General features: G+C 40.5%; 1 protein-coding gene across 1 annotated transcript in view; it reads left to right on the forward strand.

Moving 5' to 3' along the window:
* LOC124556298 overlaps positions 1-22,475 on the forward strand; it is a 391,641-nt gene that overhangs the window by 336,283 nt on the left and 32,883 nt on the right. The window contains exon 10 of the mRNA XM_047130273.1: positions 14,751-14,901. Within this exon, the coding sequence (XP_046986229.1) occupies positions 14,751-14,901 (151 nt within the window). The remainder of the gene's footprint in view (positions 1-14,750; positions 14,902-22,475) is intronic.

Consider the following 22,475-nt stretch of genomic DNA (forward strand, 5'->3'; position numbering starts at 1 on the left):
TCTGTCAGCCACCTTCTGTGCTGTAGTGTAGTAGTTCTTTCTATGTAGGTTTCAAGTTCCATTGAGCTATGTTATTTGGCAGTGACATATCATGTCATAATTACTTTTTTCCTTAAGTTTTGCACACTAGTGTACATTTTCATCATCAGTGTTTGCTCAGATAAGTGAGGGAGGTGGTGGCACATAGCTCCTGGTCATCAGATTTTGCACTAATATCGAGGGCTATATTCCAAATGTCTCCACAATGTGTTATGGAGTGAGCATATATGACACTGCTGATGGTGAACTGTCCATTGGATGGGGTGTTTAAATTATTTGAGAGGAGTAGGCTGTGTGTCAACAAAAAGTTTTCTGTCCCTTCCGCTCATCCATGGCAACACAAACATAACATTACACTCTACAGGCATCCATCATAGTCATCCACATGACAGAGATACACATACTTGATGTTTCTTGATTGGTTAGACAACGACAATGGCAAACCATGTCTGCTAGGACGTTGTCCAGTAATGTGAAATACCTGCATCTGCAGTCAACACTTATTTCCTGCGCTTGAGACTGACTTAAACTTAAGACTTAAGGTCATTGAGTGGTTCATAACAGTTTTTAAAAAAATGTAGGTGTTAGAAGACCAGCGGCCCTGTTCTATATCGCTCATAACAATCGGTGCAGCAGGTTGGCCTTGGTAGTGACATCATTTTCAGTTCTTTATCCGAAGTTACTATTCTGTAAAACCTGTTACCAATTGGTCCTCCTGCCAGTTTTTCGAAAACTGTACCGAGAGGTTTTGGATTTCAGTATGGCCCTCTTGTTCGGTTTGGTGTGATTTATTTACACCTATAATTTGTTATTTTAAACAGATTGAGCAGTATTAGCTTTGGATTTAGTGATTGTGTTACTGAAGAATCACCAGGACGCATCCAGGTGGAAAGTGAGTTCATAACAGACTACTTTCCTTGGTTAGAAATATGGTTTGTATTGTTGTTACTGTGAATGATTATAACATAAAAAAAACAATTTCGGTCAATATTCTCACAAAATACCTGTTATTTTTACGTAATTAAGAGTTTACAAAAATCATTAAATATCACATGAATGTTAGCTGAAATTACTAGTGACTTTGCATGCTTTTTTCCACAAATGGTTTACTTATTAATTATCAAAATGCATTTAAAACTTTTAAATAACAATGCAAAGGAATTTTGTGAAGCCTGATAGAGGAAACCTTCCAAAATTTGATGCATTTATGGCTTTCGCCCGCATCATTCAGCAACGAAGTCAGCCTGCATCTCTCTCAACTGGAATTATGTGGAAAAAAAATGTGCTGATGGTATGCAAGTTGTAGTAGTATAGTGAATAAGCCAATGAACTGCTATGCCAAAGGTCGTATGTTCGCATACTGCTGCATACCGAAATAATTTTTTTCCTCTTTGTGTTTGTAACACATTCTGAGACTTTGTAAATTGTCAAAGTTAAACATTTTTCTAATATATTCATTGTTATTTACACGTACCAACGCACTTTATCAGTAATGAGAATCTTCAATTTCGTGACTTCCGTATGTTTAAGAAATGAAAGATGAAATTGCTGTGCGTGTAACAACTGACAGTGACATTTATACTTTTTCTTGTCACAAAGAATTCACAATTTTTTTGAATACATAGCTATTTCTGAGTGTGTGGTCAGACGGGAATCTAAGAGCACAACTTAATTTACTGTGAATGAAACTAGTAGCAATCGTCTTTATACTTTAGCTTGTCACAAGTATCTATCTGCGATTGAATCCTTAACAACAGTAGAAAGAGATGAAAGATTCCTGCCACAATATTTTTAGACTCTACCACCACATATGAAACATTTTGATTCATCAGATGCATGTTATAAACTACAACGAACTTATATAGCTGCGCTCACCACACACTCTCTAAAAGTTGTTTAAAAAAAAAAAAAAAAAGGAGCGAGTAACAACCACATTCTGTGCATGTTCTTATTCTTTGACACTCTCTTTAACAATTTTTTGGGTTCATGGAGATATGTTCTGTCTATGCAACTAATTGAAGGCAGTTTGTTTATTGCCATGTGCATTTCACTTCTTTTGTTTGTGAAGCATCTTCACAAATAAAAGAAGCGAAATGCGTATGGCAGTAAACAAGCTGCCTTCAATTAGTTACATAGATGGAACGTACCTCCATGAACTTTGAAGCAACTAAGGAACGACGGAAAACAGAAAAAATGACGAATTTTTTGGATGTTTCTATACATGTATTTGTACAGTGTGGTACTACACTCCATTCCTAACTCATATTCTGAAACGCAAAATCCAAAACAAGGCGTCGATGTGAATGAGAATAAAATGACATAACGTGACATTTATGACAGTTTCTAGAACACAGTCAATATTCTATCGTTATCATGCATTCATGGAAGCATGTGGTGAGTGAAATTTGAACAGTAGTACATACTCTAACCACACTTTTTGGAACTGTGAAGAATAGCGTGCTTGTGTCGGCTGCTAGCCGCTTGGAGTTTGTGGTGCTGCAGTGTGCATGCAAGGATCTGAGGCAGATAGCTTTTGATTGGTTGGCACGAGGAGAGCTGATGACGATGACGACGCGAGGACCGCTCGGCATCACTTCCGAAATGCTTACAGAATAATTTTGGGGATCTCCTTCAAAAACAAGACTGTTTGGTGCTCTCGCATATCGAAACCATCAGCAAAATGGAAGAAAGATACAGAATAGGGCTCCAGCAATGTAATTCATATTAATTTTCTAATTCTAAATTGTCTTCAGGTAAGAGAGAGTGTTCTTGTGTACATCTAGGCGTCAAAAATATTTACTTAGCTACATCTGTACTATGCAGGCCACCTTATGTTGTGCTGCTTTCTACCAGATAGATAATATTTCTGAAGTAGTTCTGATGCCACAAGTGTGAGACCTGGTGTCCTCTCTGCGGTCCATCCCACTATAAACATTCTTGGGCATTCCTTTTTGAGTCCAGTGCACCAAGCCATGCGTTGGTGTATCATCTTCAGTCCCCAGGGACTCGGTGTTTGTATTGTCTTCATCATTTAACCATCATTCCTGACAGTGGTTAGATTGGACTGGCATTCGTTTCACATGTCAACCCTTAATGTTCCTTTTTGTGGAGTTCTGCAGTTCCAGTGCAGTATCCCAGGCTCTACTGAGTTGATACCCCTGTGTTATGATTCATCAGGTTACTCATCGCCTTTATCTCTATAGAATCTCTTATAACACTGTCCCAGTATCTGTAGGTCTGTGCTATAACCCTTGTTTCATCATATTTCATGGAATTATTGAGTTCCAGGCAGTGCTTTTCAATGGCTGATTTAATTGCTTGTGTCCACTGGGTGTGCGTCTGATTTTCTTTGCACCTGTTATCCACTGTCCTTGTTGTTTGGCCAATGTACAACATGCCACATTGGCAAGGTATATTATAAGTTCCTGGTTTTCATAGTCCAAGGTCATCTTTCATATTTGCCAGTAGCCCTCTTATTTTGGTAGGTGGACAGAACACGCACTTAATGTTGTAGTCCATGAGAATCCTGGTGATTTAGGCAGAAATAGATCCTGCATAGAGCAGGTACACCACGGTCTTTGCCTCATCTTGCTCTTCTTATAGATCACATGGCAGAGTGGCTGGTTGAAGGGCGTTCTGAATCTGTTTGGTCTTGTATCCATTCTTGCACAACATTTATCATAGATGCTCTGTGTGTACTGGCAGACTATATGGGTCTGACAAGGCGTGTGATCTGTTCACAAATGTCTTCAGAACTCCATTCTTCTGATCAGTGGGTGTAAGTTTGTGATACACCCAGCGGCCAAACAAGGCGTTTGCTTTCCTGTTGACAAGTACATCTAGTAATAGCAACTGACCACCCTTTTCCAGGTCCATGGTGAACTTAATATTTGAGTGGTGTGAGTTCATATATTCCTGAAGCTCCTTGAGCCTTTCCCTACCTTGAGGCCAGATCAGAGAGATATCATCCACGTACCTGAAGAAGCAGGTGGCGTTGTGTCTAGCTGTCTCTAATGCCTCATCTTCAGATCTCTTCATGAACATATTGGCAACCACTGGACACAAGAACTGCCCATGTCAGCACCTTCTGTCTGTTCATAATACTGGCCCCGATACAGGACTCTCTTGAAGGAAATCGAAATGCCTGACGAGATCATTAAACAACTATGAATGAGAGCACTAGTTCCACCTAGACTATATGGGCTGCCTAAAGTACACAAAGATGGCATACCACTGTGCCCGTTTGTCAGCAACATTGGTGTGTCAGTGTACCAAACAGCCAAATACTTGAAGAAACTGCTGTTCCCATATGTGGGAAAGTGTATTCACCACATCCACAATTCGGCGGGCTTCTTACAATGTCTCGAGCAACTACACTGTCACACAATCTGATACAGTGGTCAGTTTTGATGTGGTATCCCTGTTCACTAAGTTGCCACTGAAAGACTCGTTGGAACTGATTACAGAGAAATTTGATAATGCTCCGCTGGACCTGTTCAGTAATATACTGAGGTCAACTTATTTGCTGTGTGGGACCAATATTATGAGCAGACAGAAGGGCAGCCCTCTTGACTCCAGTGGTTGCCAATATGTTCATGAGGAGACCTGAAGATGAAACATAAGAGGTGGCTAGTTACAAACCCACATGCTTCTTCAGGTATGTGGATGATACCTCTCTGATCTGACCTCATGGTAGGGATAAGCTCAATGAGTTTCTGAAACAACTGAACTTAGCCACCCAAATTCTATGTTTACCATGGAACTGGAAAAGGATGTCCAGTTGCTGTCTCTGGTTGTACTTATCGAAAGGAGAGAAGATGACTCATCTGGCCACACTTTGTAGCACAAACCTACACACACTTATTTATACTTACAAACCAACAGCTTTCACCACCCAGTGCAGAAGAACGGAATTCTGAAGACATTGATCCACAGATCACACATCTTGTCAGATTCGTATATTCTGCCAGTAGAAACAGAGCATCTGTGGTCAGTGTTGTGCAAGAGGGCTTTTCAACTGGCCTCTTCGCCGCTTGGTCTAGAATAAGAGCAAAATGAGGCAAAGACTGTGGCATACCTGCTTTGCGCAGGATCTAATTCTGACAAAATCACAAGTTTTCTCATGAAACACAACAACAAGTGTATGTTCTGTCCAAAATAACAGAACTACTTGCAAATGTGAAAGACGACCTGGAACTATGAAAACCAGGAATTTATAATATGCCTTTTCAATGTGGCATGTCGTGCATTGGCCAAACATCTGAGATAGTGAACATCAGATACAAAGAACATCAGATGCAAAGAACATCAGAGACACACCCAGCTAACACAGACAACTAAATCTGCCATTGCCGAGTGCTGTCTGGAACTCAATCAGTCCATGAACTATGATGAAATGTGGATTCTGGCACACGCCCAAGATATTGGGACAGTGTTATAAGAGAGTATATATTGATAAAGGTGATGAATAACTTGATCAGTCATTCAGAGGGTACCAACTAAGTAGAGCCTGGGATCTTGCATTGGAGTTGCTGAAAACACAATGGGGGCAGTGCTTCTAGCAGGAGCAGACCACAAAGGGAACACCTGGCACCACACCAATAGCAGAACACCAGATCACAGTCAGGTGCTACTGACTGAAGAGAGAATGCCTAAGAACACTGGTAGCAGGAATGGACCACAGACGGAATGCCTGGAATCGACAGTGGAGGGAGGAAGAGCAAAGATATAAACACTGGACCCATTCCACGTGACAAGTAGTCTCAGGTAGCACATGATGATAACAACAAGTCACATTGTCAAAATACAGTGCAAGAATGACGCTGATATCTGGCAGAATACCCAATACCTCAAGATGTCGACAGATATCTGGGAAAGTGTGAAGAATTACAATATTTATAGATTTGCACTCTTATTTATAGTGATAGTTACTCGATGGGAAGCACAACATATTAGCTAATTTATGCCTGTTTGACCCATGCAGGGGCAGTGGCAGTTTTGAAAGTTAATTAATTGACTGTGTGATTGTAAGCTTTTCCAGCGAATTGACTGTTTTTTGCTGTTCTCAGGTGTCCAGCCGAGTGCAGTCATGTTCATAACATACTTTGACAGCATGCCTTTATCATCATCTTCAGGTGATACCCGTACAATGAGCGTCTTCACTACATCCTGCCTCCTTTATACTGTCATTGCTTCCTACCCCTTCCCTCATTACTAGATCACACACCGCATTGGATGGAGAGGTGGGGGGGGGGGGGGGGGGGGCAGGATTGCTGAAGGCTGGGCATGAGCCCTGGTCCCTCAGTACTTCTGTAGTCGCTGTCGAATGCAGACAGCATAAATCAGGCAGACAGTATAGATAATCAAAGAAAGATGTAAGAGACACAGAAGTCACACCAAACTGAAGCAGGCAACAAAATCTGCAGTCGCAGAACATTGCATAGCTACAGGGGACTCAATGAAGTGAGAAGGAACAGAGGTATTAATACAGACATTGTTTTGGGACTGAGTTTTGAAGGAGGCCATGGAAATATGAGTGGCCAATGGTCTGATTAACAGAGACACTAAGAAAAGCTTGGGCCCAGCTCTCAGCCAACAAAAATCACTGTGTCGGCCAAGAGCGACTTCCTCATCTGACGAGGGCTATAGAAGTACTGAGAGACAGGGCTTCATGCCTGGCCTTCGGTGGCCCTATCCCTCCCACCACTCTAACTGACACAGTGTGTGACCATGTAGTTTGGGAAAGGGTGTGTATAAAGGAGGCTCGATGTAGCGACAACATACATTCTACAGCTATCACCTGAAGATGACAGAAAGGTACGCTGTGGAAACGAAATGTCGTGTTAGAAAGATGACTGCACCTGGCTGAACACCCAATAACAGTACAGATTTATGACTTCTTTACTGTGACACTGCAGCACACCTAATTTGGAGTGCCAGTTTGTTTCTAGTTTATCAGGTTTTACAATGTTTTGATCTTTAATTCTAAACTTCTCATTTCTCACAACTGGAAAGATGAAATTTGTTGTTGTGGTGTGTGTTCTGTGTAAGCAGCTAGTTTATTTGAGCGTGTGTGACAAGCAGTGTTGTGAATTTTGCTTCAGCTCTGAAATAGGTATCTCATTAAATTCCTTTGGAAGATTTCATGCACTAGATTCTTCCACATACTGGACTGAAGTTGATGTTGAGCTGATGGCGCCTATTCTCTTTACCAATTTGCAGTGTTTAGCACACTAACTTGCATTCAGCATGATGGTTGTTGAAATCCCCATCTGGTCATCTAGATTTAAGTTTTCTGTGATTTTCCAAAAATCGCTTGATGAAAATGTTGGCAGGTATGCTATTAAAGGGGCATGGCTGATTTCCTTCTCCAGTTCAAGCTTGTGCAATGACTTTAATGACCTCATTGTTGACAGGATATTAAACTTCACTACTCCTTCCTTCCTTCTTTACTATGTTTAACAAGCACTACTGGAAAGCTCTGCTGCATAGGACTTCATAATTTTTCTGTAATAAATGAATCATTGTGTTGCCAATAACATTTGTTTCTTTGCCTGAAGTAAAGGTACCCTCTCTTAATTAGTGAGGTCGTTTGGTACACAAGGAAAATAAAATGGGTAAAATATCAAAAACCACCAGCCACACATTATTGTTGATGAAGCTGCACATTGCAGTTGTGGTGCTTGCAATGGTTCAGGAGGGGGGCGGGGGGTTAGTTGTAAGAACTGTTAAAGGCTTGGTACAAATTTACTTAGGTGAATTATGTGTTTAGCACAGTATTTTATTGCTCTATCCAATTTTCTGTAAGAAGTGCTTAATTTTCTGTGTTGAAGTTAGTTGCCGATACAACTTTAGTTTTTCCAGTTCATTGTCATGTTGACAGTTCATCTCATAGGCTACTTAGTTGGCTAAATAATTGCTTTGTGGATTCGGTTAATGTCATGCATTAAAGTTCATCAGTCTTCCAGAATTCTTCTTGGAGAAGTTGCGATTGTTAAGTAATATTGCTAAGAACTGTGATGCACACAGTGTTGCACAATGGTCAGCATTACTTGCTGCAGGTTGCGAGTGCAAAACTGACCATCAGCAATTACTTGTTATTTAGTATTTATCACTTCTGTAAGGTTACTGTTTGTATGTTTGTATAGTCTGGAACATTCTGTGTTTGTATAAATAGCAGCCCTTTCCGTCCAGGAATTCAGTTCCTTTCTGACTGTACTTTGGTGTTCCTAATAAATGTGCTTTCAGTGCTAAGTGTTGTACATCATTGACAAACCTTCTTGTGGATTTGGACTTAAGCGTAGTTATGATGTGACATTGTTCAGGGGAGACACTAGGTACCTCAAAACATTTATAACACCATGGCTACAATTAGCCAATGTAAAAGCCTTCGCCTACTTGGACAGGAACAGAATACAAGTGATACATCTTTCTCACAATCTGTATATTCAGGTTACTAATGGATTCCAAACCAGCAAAAAGTTAGCTGCATGTCAGGCATCCATCATTTCCCTGAACACTGATTTGAATCCACCGTAATGGCTGGAAGGATTCAACCAAGTCACCAATATCAATAGGTGGTATGACATGATGCATTTGGAAAACGTGAACTTTTACTTGAACAGCACAGCCCAACAGTGATTCAAAAATAATGAATGTGAGCTTGATATTTGGGAGAAATTTCAAGCTGAACTGAAGAAAACATTTGGCAACAATCAGTAGAAAGTCGAATTATTGGAAGAACAATTGAATAGAGTCCAGTGTCATGGGGAAATCCTACATATAGCATGTTTTGGTCCTATGCCACATTGTGTGTGTAAACATGACAGATGCTGACAAAATCACACACTCGATGAAATGGTTCGCATAAGGCAAGCTGTTTTGGTGAAGGATGAGGCAAGCTGTTTTGGTGAAGGATGTCACAGTAACTGAGGAATTCAATAAGTGGTGCCAGCACGTACAGGAGATCCAACAAAAAATAATTAGATGAAAGAACTATGGCTGACTTTCGAGTGGTCCCTACTGCAATTTGCGGAAGACCACTACTATCTCACCTGTCCGGTATGCCAAGTAGTGAGAGAAGAGAGAAGGCATTTTATGTCAACCAGAACTGTTAAACTGAGTAAGCAAGAGATTTATAGCCATGAATGTTGACCCCATACATCAGGCGGTAATAGAGATTTTTGAAGAAGAGGTAGGTCGATCTGTAGCACCAGTGTCCATCAACGGTCAAATATGCTAAGAAGAATGGATTCTACTAACTTGAACGTGTGCCGCAGCTGCCAAATTACAACCCAGCATCCGACCAGTGCAAATACAACCAGTTCCTCCATCAAATATTACTGCCCCACAGAAGAATAGACATATGGAGAACAGAGGACAACACATTGGTTTGTTTCCATGTGGACACCCTGGACACAGAGAACATTACTGCAGAAAAAGAAGGTGATTTTTCAATGGCCACAATCCTACTGGATGTCAACCATCACAACAGTTCTGTTCATGTCAGTCAAATGCAGATTATTATAGTCGACCTGTGGGTCAATGCCCACTGCCATACTGTGGACGAGGTCATTCCCAAACACAACATAGCCATTCCCTGTCACCATTCAGAGGCACCAGCTGCTTGCCTAGCCACTGAATATGGGAAAATTAACTGAGGCAACCATCTATGTAGGTGAGGTCACCACAGATGAAAATACTCCGTGGACGACAGTCTCCATGATGTCAGTAAATTTCATTGACTTCTTCAATGTCCAGGCACTAGTTGACTCAGGGGCTTTGTTTTCTGTGATGTAGAATGCTTATCATCATTAGTTGAAGATTGTGTTCTGTGACATGAAAGTGATTGTGCTGAAAGTCGCAAATGGGAATTACTCACAGCTGACAGGAACATGTATTGCAAGAATAACTACCAGTGACTGAATGCTGCCCTTCAAATTTGTCATTTTATTTGACTGTAGTCATAATATTATTCTCGGATGGGGCTTCTTGAAGGCATCACAAGCAGTCATAGACTGTAGAAGATCAGAGCTCGTGATTGAAAAAACTATTCCAACAAGTGCACATAACAAAGACTGCTCTGGACAGATGTTTTCCGTTGAAGACATTGTTGCCCGTCGTCTTCACCAAGATGAGTTCCAGTTGTCAGTCGAGGTGGTCAGTTAATCTGTGAAGCTTTTGTTGATTTCATGAAGCACCCCAGGCTCACAAAAGAAATCTATGTGCCAGTGAAATTATAAACACTTCAGGTGGTCAAAGAGAACTTTTGATCACTAAATGTCAGGAGCTGCCACGACTCATCCCTGTGTGTGTGTGTGTGTGTGTGTGTGTGTGGGCGCGCGCGGGCATAAGGACAGCTAAATCATTCCAATAACGGCAGCTTAGTGCCATAGATGTAGAACCATACTCTGTTACCACTACAGACATCACAGGGGAGGATGTTATTATTTAACTGCCAATAAACTCTGGACTGACTGAGGAACAACATGTGCAAGTGCTAGCCATTGTTGGCTAATTTTTGGATGCTTTCAAATCTGGTGTGGAGAAAAGACAGAGCAAGTGGATCATGGTGAAACACCATAACAGCATTGGAAATCATCCAGCAATTAGCCAGTGCTCATATAGGGTCTCACCAGCTCATCAATGGAAAATCCAAAGAGTAAGTGGAGAAGGTGCTGAAAGATATCATTGAACCTTCAGAGATTCCTTGGTCCTCACCTGCGGTCCTTGTGATGACAAGTGGTAGCACGTGGCATTTTTGTATCAATTGTTGTGACTAAACAAAGTCATGAAAGTAGATATCTACCCATTGCCACATATTGATGACAGCCTAGGCTGCTTGAAAGGAGCAAAGTACTTGTCAGCTATGGACATGCAGACAGGCAACTGGAAAACTAAGATTGACTAGATTGACAGGGAAAAGACTGCCTTCAGTAACTCCTGGCGGCCTCTTATGAGTTCAAAGTTATGTCATTTGTATCGTATAATGCTCCAGCCACGTTTGAATGTGATGGACAACCTTCTTCATCACCTTAAATGGATGACGTGTTTTTGTTATCTGGAGAACATTGTAATATTTTTTTTTTTTTCTTTTACTGTATTTGAAAAACATCTAAACATCCTGACAACTGTTCTGAAGTGCATTTAAACTGCAGGTGTCTGCCTGTATCCAAAAAATTGCCTCTCCATTGTCCAAAAAATAAAAATCTTGGGGGCACTTAGTGTATGGCGATGATGTATAGCCCAATCCAGGGAAAAATAATAGCAGTCACTGTGTGGATGAAATCTGTGTCATTGCTGCATCAAATGACGTTACTGCTGAACAGAGGGAAGATCCAGCACTGATGAAAACCATGTGGCAGCAACAACAATTTATCCTTGATGAATTTCCATGATGCTCCTACATCTGATCAACTGGGATTCATCAAGACTGTAGACAGAATTAGATGCAGGTATCATTGACCAGGTCTCTAATGATTCATTAGACACTGTGTGTGTCACTGCAAGGAATGCCAGTGAGGGAAGCACATGCCACAGTTACCTCCAGGATATCTGGTACCAATTTTGCCTGCAGCAGTGCCATTTCACTGAAACGGAATTGAACTCTTTGGTAGATTCCTGAAGTTAACGGATAGAAATCGATAGATAATTGTCTGCGCTGACCACCTTACCTGCTATGCTGTCACCAGAGCTCATGATTGCCAGAGCTCCAGAAATTGCAAAGTTTGTTGGAAAAGATGTCATTCTGAAACATGAAGCACCCCAGGTGATGATTTCTGATCATGGAAGAGTTTCCCATTCAAAGCTAGTACCAGACGTAATTTCCTGTTGGGACATCACACACATGATGACAACTGCCTACCACCCACATACGAATGGCCTTGCAGAACTCTTCAATAAGCTGTTGACAGATATGCTCTCGATGTATGTTGATGTCTAGCGCAGAGATTGGGATACAATGCTGCCCATTGTGACATTTCCATTTGGCACAACAAAGCAGAACACTACATACTTTACATCATTTTTTTCTAGTTCATCTTAAGGCCAAAACGATATGGGGCACACTGTTCCCATTTCAACCAGACAACACCTCATCAACAGGACCAAAATAGCAAGACATGTTGCTTGCATGTAGACTCTGGATACCCAGGAGCATTGTGGTGCCAAGCAGTGGCTAGTAAAATAAATTCCGGAAAACTTGTTATGTATTTTTATGTCTGGCAGTAAGTGGGACTAACAGAAAAGTTGCTAAAGCACTATTTTCAGCTGTATCATATCCTTCGTTGCAGATCATACATCACAAGTCAAGGATTATGACCCTTCGACAAGAAGGCAGAAGGACAGGTGTTGTCCATGTCCTCCGTACGAAACCCTACACAGTCCTCAGGTACATATCGGTGATAAGGGCTTCCCATTCAAGGAAACTGAAGACCCACTTGATGACTGTGAAGCTTTGACTGAAAGAGCTAGCTTCAATGCTCGTTGTAACAAAAAGAATGTGACAACACAATCAGAAAGCGAGGCTCCACCAGGAGTGCCATAGAGAGGACCAATGATAAGATCTGAATCCAGAGTGCTGTAGTCAGCTCCAAAGATAACTTCTGAAACAGTAGATCACTTGTTTCTCAAGGAGAGGAGCAATTCAAGAGCTGTGGTGCATGCAGTATGATGTAACAGTTAGCATCACTGGCTGTCATTCTGCAGGTTTCCACTTCAAGCAATTATTTATCATTTCTTTATGTTCTCAGAGTTTCTTAATGTTTCTGTATTCTGGAATATTTGATCCTTGTATAAACAGCATCACACTCTGTCCACGAGTTCTGGTCTGTTCTGGCAGTGCTCTGGTGTTCGTAATAAAGATGCTTTCTTTGATAAGTGCTCTACTTCACTGATGACCCTGCTTCAGGATTTGAACTTGAAATTGGTTACAGTGCAACATTATTTCAACTCCACCACAAAACTTCTAACACAAAAATCACCATGTACTCTAATTTTGTCCTTTCTTATTGTCTCACTGGTAATTCATTAAAAAGTTGCTGTCTTATTTAAGGAAGTAATGATGAACATATTAATGTTCCTGGTTTGGGTAGAGAGATATTTTTGCACTGTTAACTGACAGTAACATACTTCCGTTTACTGTTCTGTAGTAGAACTATTAGTTTCTGTTGTGGTTTGCTGTTGGATGCTCCTGCGTGCATATTTTTCTTGGAGAAACAAGCACCTACTTTTAAAATGCAAAATCCGCATTTTATTCATTTATTGAAAAGCCCAGCTACATACACTATATAAGCTTCCATGTAACACATTACTTTGCAGTTTGTTTAAATATAAAATATATAAATTATTTTGAATTTCAATGTTTTTTATGTACTTTTAATGCTTTCTCTATGGATAAGTCTACCAAACCAAAGCAATACAGTGGTACTGAGATGAATGTTTACTGGTTTTAACAGTTAGGCAATAAATAATCTACACCATACTTGTTAGGCCATGTAATCCCTATTTGACTGACATATTGCATCCTAGGTGTGTGTGTGTGTGTGTGTGTGTGTGTGTGTGTGTGTACAGTTGTGTAATATTTTGGTTTTAAAGTTGAATTTAGTTAGTTAATTAAATCTGTGTCGTGGTCAAATGAGTCTTGATTTCAATTGGTAACAGCTCTTGGTAGGGTTCAAGTGTGACGCAGACCCCATGAAGCCATGGATCCAAGTTGTCAACAAGGCAAGCTAGTGGTGGCTCCTCAACAGCATAGGCTGTGTTTGCCTGGAATTGACTGGGTCCTCTGGTCCAGCTGAAACAATCATTGACGGGAAATGGTTATTTTCGGCTACTTGGAGACCATTTGCAGCCATTCGTGGTGTTCATATTCACAAACAAATGTGGAATATTTATTGATGACAGTGCACCATATCACTGGGTCACAGTTGTTCACAATTGGTTTAAAGAACATTCTGAACAATTCAAGTGAATGATTTGGCCATGCAGATCGTCCAGCATGAATCCCATCGAACATTTATGGGACATAATTGAGATATCAGTTTGTGCACAAAATCCTGCACTGGTAACACTTCTGCAATTACAGATGGCTATAGAGGCAGCATGGCTCAATATTTCTGCAGAGGGCTTCCATCAACTTGTTGAGCCCATACCACATCAATTGCACTACTATGCAGGACAAGAGGAGGTCCAACACGAAATTAGGGGGTATCCCATGGCTTTTCTCACCTCAGTGTATTATGTCAATGACAAACCTTAACAAATATCTCATTGTTGTTGCAGAACAAAATTTATTCAGCCCGCATTCACATTTGTGCTTGGCCAGTGTATTAGGACTCTCCAATTCTGAGTGGTTCTGATTAATGAAGTAATGAAATAGCTCCTAAATGTGTGTTTTATCGCTTAACCAACCAGGCACTTCACTCTCATTGTGCTCATGATGTGACAACTTAGCATTATTTTTATTTATTCATTTTCTGCAACAGTTGATCTGCTACTAGAAGTAGCAGGACTTAAGTTTTGTACTGTCCTATTGCTTACTGTTGTATCTATGATACTTTTGTTATCAGCTTGCAGCACTCTATTTACTCCAATGGATGGACTGGATCAGATGACTTTTCTATTACATAAAGATATTGTTTTTGTGATTTTATGCTTGTGCATCATAATTTAAAGTTTCAAATCGTAATTATTTTTTTCTTTTAATCTTTCAGTGTGTCCAGTGGCTAGAGGATGCAAAACTTAATCAACTTCGGAGAGAAGGAATACGTTATGCTAGAATTCAACTTTGTGACAACGATATATATTTTCTGCCACGCAATATAATACACCAGTTTCGAACTGTGTCAGCTGTTACAAGTATTGGTAAGCTTGTTGATCATAAATTATTTTGAATGTGACTGATTTTTATAAACTTTTAATGCTTTCTCTATGGGTAAGCCCACCAAGTCAAATTGATATAGTGGCACTAAGCTGAATATTTACTGGTTTCAACATTTAGGCAGTAAATAATATACACTATCGCTATTTGGCTGTGTACTTCCTATTTGACTGACATATTGCCTCCTAGTAGCATGTTTATATGTTACTGTCATGAACTGTTTACAAATTACAGTGTACAATTATACATCCATCACCAGGCACCATCAGCAAAAATTCACAAATTACCTACCAGTTTATTACCTACTACAGAGGTAACAGTAACTGTAGGATCATCATAGGTTTCTGTGTCCTGGCTTTTCTAACAAGCCCAAGTTAATTGTGTGGATAGCCTGGTGTAATTTAACTTTTATATAATAAAATGGATTGTTGTTGTCCTTCTCATCATCCTCCTCATGTATAATGTAGAGGGACAATGCCTCCGTTTCAACTTTATATTGACTTCAGTTTTAAAAAGCTGACATTAAATTTTAATATTATCAAAATGGTTAAAGAGCAGATACTAATGATACGTGTATTTTATCACTACAGAAGCAGTTGTTAACACAAAGTGGGAGTTATTAACACAATGTACAAAGTAAAAACTGGATATTAAGAGCACATGTACACGGTTTGTTGAAAATTGTTATAATGTGTTGTGGTACAGAAGACAGTCTGGTAGTATGGCAAATCACTGTAGTCTCACTAACACAGTCATACTGATGTCCTACAATGAATCCACATGTGGATCGATTTTCAGAGGTATAGGATCCCTCCCTCATGAAATTGACATGTAGGGCTAGGACTTTCCAGGTTTGTAGAGTGGTGAAGTAGGGATGCATCGTGGAACTGACTTGGCCCCAGTTAATTCCAGTTAGTATGAGGTAATGCTGCAAGCTTCAGTTCAGAGTCCTCCATGTCGGCCAGTGGCTTCTCATTGCATCATATTTAAACTCTTTGGTGTCAGGCCTTCCTGATGGGCTCTGCTTCATGATGTGCTGGCAGTGCAGCTTGTGAGTGTTGCCTTTGTGGGTATCATTGATAGCTAAAATAGCAGGCTCGTTAGTACCACAATTGGTAGTTAATTTCGAGATCTTGAATATCATCATTGTGTTGGCCGTGGTTCTTGTGCAGATGTTATACAATGGCTATGCACGCTGTTGGTACATGTAATACAAGTAGTGGCAGCAATATAGCTGATATGGAGACTGCTATTACTGCTATGCTTCTGACAGGTGTGAGGGCAGAGAGGGTGGAAGCTGTGATAGCTGTAATGCTATTTCAAAATGGCTCTGAGCACTATGGGACTCAACATCTATGGTCATCAGTCCCCTAGAACTTAGAACTACTTAAACCTAACTAACCTACGAACAGCACACAACACCCAGTCATCACGAGGCAGAGAAAATCCCTGACCCCGCCGGGAATCGAACCCGGGCGTGGGAAGTGAGAACGCTACCGCACGACCACGAGCTGCGGACTATAATGCTGGTGATGGAGGCTACAGTCACCACTGCACTGGTGGTGTTCACTGGGATATATATTGATTAGCTTTTGTATCTCCAAAGATGTAGTGTTAGTGTATCATATGACACTCTAAAGTGCAGTAGAGCTTCCACTATGTTCAGATATCATATTTTCAACAAAAGTGGGAGCAGCATCAAAATATGAATCTCATTCTTATCCAAAGAGTGTGAAAAGTCAAACTCATTGTAGCTAGCAAGAACACTCCATACAGATTCTAGGTCGTAAAGGCAACACTGTATGGTGTGAAATTATAATTACATATATTGGACCAAAGTGACTTGGCCATGATCAGTATCATGCTTAAATAACCAGTGGCTGTGCCCATTCCACATGCAACTTGCAATTGCAGCAACTGCCACAGCTGCTGCATAAACTACGATTGGTGCAATTCAATGACACTATACAATTTACGCCAGTCAGAAAGTTAATTTCCCCATGACTGCTGCTAATCAGCAGGGGTACAATATCCCTGCCACCTTTAACTGAAATGTGGCGTTGGTAATGCCTAGGATGTGGTATGAACAGATGGCACTGGGGGAACAGAAGTGCTGGAATGCCCAACAAAGGATCTGGGGTGGTTGGTGGAACATGACAGAGCAAGGGATATCCATAATCTGATCTTCTGCCACTGCTAACATCATCTCTGTGCTTGTCTCTGCTGGTACGGGTTGGAGATTCACTGAGGTTGATGGGTGTGGATCCACCTCCAAGTATGACCATTCACTGCTGTGGCAAATCTCTGCTTGGCACCATGTGGAACCACACTGACGTAGGAGGAGAGCATATTGAACTGGGAATGGAGGCTGGGGTGAAGTTTATGCCACTTGGGAAGCTGAGTGATGGCAAAAGGTGGTGGTGGTCAGTGGCTAGATGTGCACTGTGCCAAAGTTGTCGGGGGGGGGGGGGGGGGAGGGGGGGCATTTGGTGTGTGACATGGGGTGGCCTGATCTTATCCCAGTGACCAATCAATTTATATTGACTGGCCACTATCTTAAAAATTTGATGTCCCCAGTTTGCCATGACTATAACTTGGGTCTACTAGGGTGTATGGTTAAGTGTGTAGGCCCAGACATGGGAGCCCATGTGACCAGTGTGTGAGCTCTGGGATGGTGGTGAAAGATCTAGCAGTGTGCGAATCCTGTGCCCATGTAGCAGCTCTGCCGGTTGTGACAATTGACGAGGGTGGACTAAGATGTGACAAGGAAACTTGTCACTGCTGCCCCCACTGTCATTGCCAGCATCATATTGGGTAGTTGTTGTTGTTATAGTCTTCAGTCTGAACACTGATTTGATGCAGCTCTCCATGTTACTCTATCCTGTTGCTGGAACCTATATTCTTTTTAACATGCTTACGGTATTCATCTCGTGGTCTCCCTCCGCAATTTTTACCCCCTACACATTCCTCCAGTACTAAATTCGTGATCCCTTGATGTCTTAGAATGTGTCCTACCAGCCAATCCTTTCTTTGATATCTATTTATTAAATCTCCTGGCCACCACTCCACAACTGAAGTAGATGCTGGATGGAATTGTATTTTGTCAGATTTTGATGTCATTACACTGGCAGAATTCCTTAATCATAGATAAAGCAAATTGTTTGCCATTGTCTGACACGGCAGTGTGTGAAGTTCCTCAATTGCAGTAATAGCAATGATGGCCTGAATCATAACCTTTGAAGTGGTTGTCATCTGGACCGCATAACTTGCAAATCTGGACTGTGTGTTCGGTGTTGGTGTCTACACATTACCAGTAAATGTGACATTGAGCCAACAAGACCATGTGCGAAATACCCCAGTGCAGTTGATGGAGCAACTGAAGAATGTGGAGTCAGAATGATCACACTTGATACCACTTCTCAGTGACCAAAAGGAGTATTCCATCCTTGGCCTTCAGGCAAAGGAATAATAAGTGCAGGGTCTTTATTATTTAGGCAGGTTCTCTTGGTCACCTATACTGTGTGGACTACAGTATCTTTAGTTTTGAAATGCATTCCAGATAATGTTCTGGGAGCATTGTGCCGAACTTATGCACAGTAATTTGAACCTTTGCTGAGCTGTGCAAAAGAATATTTGACCCGTGTCATTACAGCCTGCAGCCCAGCCACTTTCATATCTTGCTCAACTGGTAACTTTTAACAGTGTGTGGGGCTGTAAAAAGTGGACTTGACTGAGTGATGACCAAGGGTGTTATTACCCATTTTTGTCAAGTCGTGAGTTACGCCAGTGTTAGTTATTAAAACAAAATGGGATGATAACGCATTTTCAGAAATTTTAGAGCTACACAGTTGATTCACAGTCTAATAAACATTTATATCGGATTTTGTGGGTGGATATCTGCAGTTGCCAGTATATGTGGAAAAACAATGGATTATGAGTGTTGAGTTCACCATTTTGAATATAAAAGTGCATTATGTTAATATTCAGGGTCTGAACTATTTAGAGCAGTTTACCCAACAGATACCACAGTGTACTAATTATTTAGGTAACATTATAGTGACAGGGACTCTTGATCAAATTCACATTTTTTCAACTTAGGATTAAATATTTGTGATATACAGGGTGTTCTGAAGTTCCCATTACAGCCTTCTAGGAGACTCAATACATAATATTTTGATTAGGAACCCATGTCTGGAAACGTCATCCAATGACGCTGTAGAGCATCAGAATTATAGGTGCTGGCACCTGTAAATGTATGTATATACAGGATGATTTCATGATAATGCTACAAACTTTCTAGGATGATGGAGAAGGATAATGTACCAATTTTCGGAAACAAACAAGTTGAAAATTATAAGCAGAAACCATTCTGATACCTCTGACAGTGGCTTACATGTACTGGTACTGTTGTTGGTAAGACTGTATCTTCGCTACTGTGAAACGTGTCTCCCCTATTGTTCAAGTGCTCATAGCTCTTAGGGAGTATGCGTTTTAGAGCCTATGTTTACTAGACATTGTTTTGGTTTGCCATGTCCACAAATTGTTGATCCTGCTACAGATATCCTCGTCAGTTCCTCCATTTTTAGTCACAGTTCTTCTGAGGTACATGAAGTCTTTAAAATCCTCTAAATTCCTTCCATTTATTTGGGACTTACCATCTATAGTCACATTTAGCTGTATAAATTTTGTCTTTCATAAGACAAGCCTTCCCACCACTCCATTCAGATCTGCTAGGCATGGATAACAACATGATCCCTCTCCAGTTATTGCAGTTTGTCAGGTCTCCGTTCTTCAGAAGTTTTTCTGAGATGTCTGTCTTCCATTCTTCTGGCATTTCTTCCCTGTTCTAGATCTTGTTGAACAGAGGGTATGATAAATCTACTATCATTGATAGGTCTTTTTTCAGCATTTCTGGTGGCATACTGTATAACCCAGGGATATTACCACATTTCATTTGCTTTGGAGTGACCCTGATCTCCTTTCTGCTAGGTACTACACTCTTGATTCTTGCAGAGCTCTCATTCATGCACTTTCTCATCTTTGACTATGTTTTCCTGCTCTGTGCCTCTCTGTTTAGTGCCTCTTCAAAATGTTCATGACATTTTTCCAATTGTTCAGTTTCATTTGTCAGTTATGTTCCTGCCTTGCTTTTCACTAGATGGTTTATTGATCCCTTCTTCCTCCTAGCATTCTTGTGGTCTGGTAAAGCTCATTCGTGTCTCCTTTTCTTGCAGCTCTCTTGTGCTCATGTAGCAGGATCATTTGTCAATTTCCTTCAGTCTGATCTCTCACTCTTTTTCACCTCATGATCTACTCTGGTATACGCTACATGTAGCTCAGTCTATTGCCTAATGGTTTTTGCGATACTCATCTTTGCTTTCAAATTGTTCCTTTCTCCCACTTTCTTCCAGGTGTTCTTGCTCATACAATCTTTTCTTTTACTGTCTAAATTCTACTACCTTTTCAGCAATTTCAAGAATTTTTCTCCCATAAATTTTTGTCAGTGCTGTTTTACTCCACCCTCCACATCATGTTGAGTGCTTGATATGTATTATACAATTCTAGTCTAAATTCCTGTTTGAATTTAGGACCATTCAGCTTTGAGGTATCAAACTAATACTTTTGTAAATCAAATTTCTTCTTTGTTGCTTAGATTTTCAAATGTACATTAGTTAGTATCAAATGGTGGTTACTGCGTATACGAGCTCCCCTTTTATTTCTAACATTTAGCAATGATCTTTTCCATTTCCGACCTATGGCAAAGTGGTTGATCTGATTCTGCATCCTGTGGTTGGGTAATACCAATGAGACTTTATAGTATTTTTTGTGTGGAAACAGTGTTCCTCCTATGACTAGCTCGTTCTTTGCACAGAACTCCGTAAAAGTTCATCAATTACATTAGCCTCCCCAACTTTGTGTCATCCCATTATGTGCTCCAACCTCACATTTTCTACACCCACTTTTGCATTTATGTCTCCCACAACTATGACAATATCTCATTTCGCACCTTCAGTGCTGCTTGTAGTGCAGCATAGAAATGGTTTTTGATGCATCTCTCTCTGCTTGTTCAGTTGGAGCTTAGCATTGAATGATAGTCACATTCCATATCTGACCTTCAAAGTGGAGTAAGTGTAGTCTTCACCCAAGTGCATCCCATCTGGAAAATCAATGATATTTTCCTGCAAACAAAGCATCAAATATTCAACACTAAAATAAAATCAGTGTAGCTGTACAGGTGTGAAACCTGGAAGGTGACAAAATCAGTCAACAAGAAAATACAAACTTTTACAAACCAGTGCTTACAAAAATCCTGATGGTAGTTTGGTCAAGTTTAATATCCAGTGAAAAGGTGTGGAACTGTACAGAAGAGACGGCTGCAGATATACGCATAAAGGTAAGAAAATGGAAGTGGATTGGGCACACGCCGTGCAAAAATCAGATGGCAATAAAGAGACGAGCCCTGGATTGGAATCCTCAAGCTCATTGTAAAAAAGGAAGATTGACGATGAAGTGGAGGAGGTCAGTGGAGACAGAAGCAGGAAGAAAGGTGAAGGCAATGGCACAAAATGGAGTCTTTTGATAATGTTTCATCGAAGCCCCATGTTTCAACAACTGAAATAAAAGGATGTAAGTCAAATAAGTCATATTAAGCAAGTTGTGGCCCACAAATGCAGAGAGAGTGTTGATGCCATATACAAATTGTCATTTCCCAAAAATTTGACAGAACTGAATTCTTTTCTGGGTACTGTTAGATACTATGGCAAATTTATTACCAAAGTAGCCCGAACAGCATACCCGGTGAACCAACTACAAAAGAAAGGCCTCAAATTTGTATGCTCCACAACCTGAAAGAAGTTCTTTATGCAGTTGGAACTGTGTTTTGAATCTGTGCCATGCCTTCTGAGCAAAACCATTTTAGCTGGCCAATTGGATCCATGAACACCCAAAGAAATCTCTGCAGGATGTTAGGAGAGAGATTGTTGTAGTGTGGATTCCACTTCAAAATTGCAGAGTAGAGACTTTACTGCTATTCTTCAGGGTAGAGACTTGAATGTTAGCCATGAGGAGACACTTAGGATCTTTAGTCTGCTTACCAGTTCTGTTCATCTTTGAGCCAGTCATGACTAAGAACTCTGGTCACAAGTCTGAGTAATTTTTATTTATACTGGGCATAGTATTGCTTTATTAGTGACCAAGATATGTTACTTATTTTATAACAGTGATTTGGAAAAGCTAACTATGGTCCAAAAAACCTTTTTGCAAAAATAAATGTTTGTAACATAATCAACATTTCTACAATGGATGTAACAAATCCCTATGTGTATTATTATTCTGCAAATAACACACTCAAATGAAATTAAATTAACATTAATAAATGTAACCTCAATCAAATAAAAATTTTCATCACAACCTAATTGACACTGAATGTGGGGCCTAGCAAAATCCATCACTGCAACCCTCACACTCAGTAAAGACACTTTGAAATATGAGACTGGTGCAGTTCTGTCCCACAAAAATACCAACAGAACAGACCAACCAATCGCATATGACTCCGAGA

The sequence above is a fragment of the Schistocerca americana genome, chromosome X (assembly GCF_021461395.2).
Source record: "Schistocerca americana isolate TAMUIC-IGC-003095 chromosome X, iqSchAmer2.1, whole genome shotgun sequence".
NCBI lineage: Eukaryota > Metazoa > Arthropoda > Insecta > Orthoptera > Acrididae > Schistocerca > Schistocerca americana.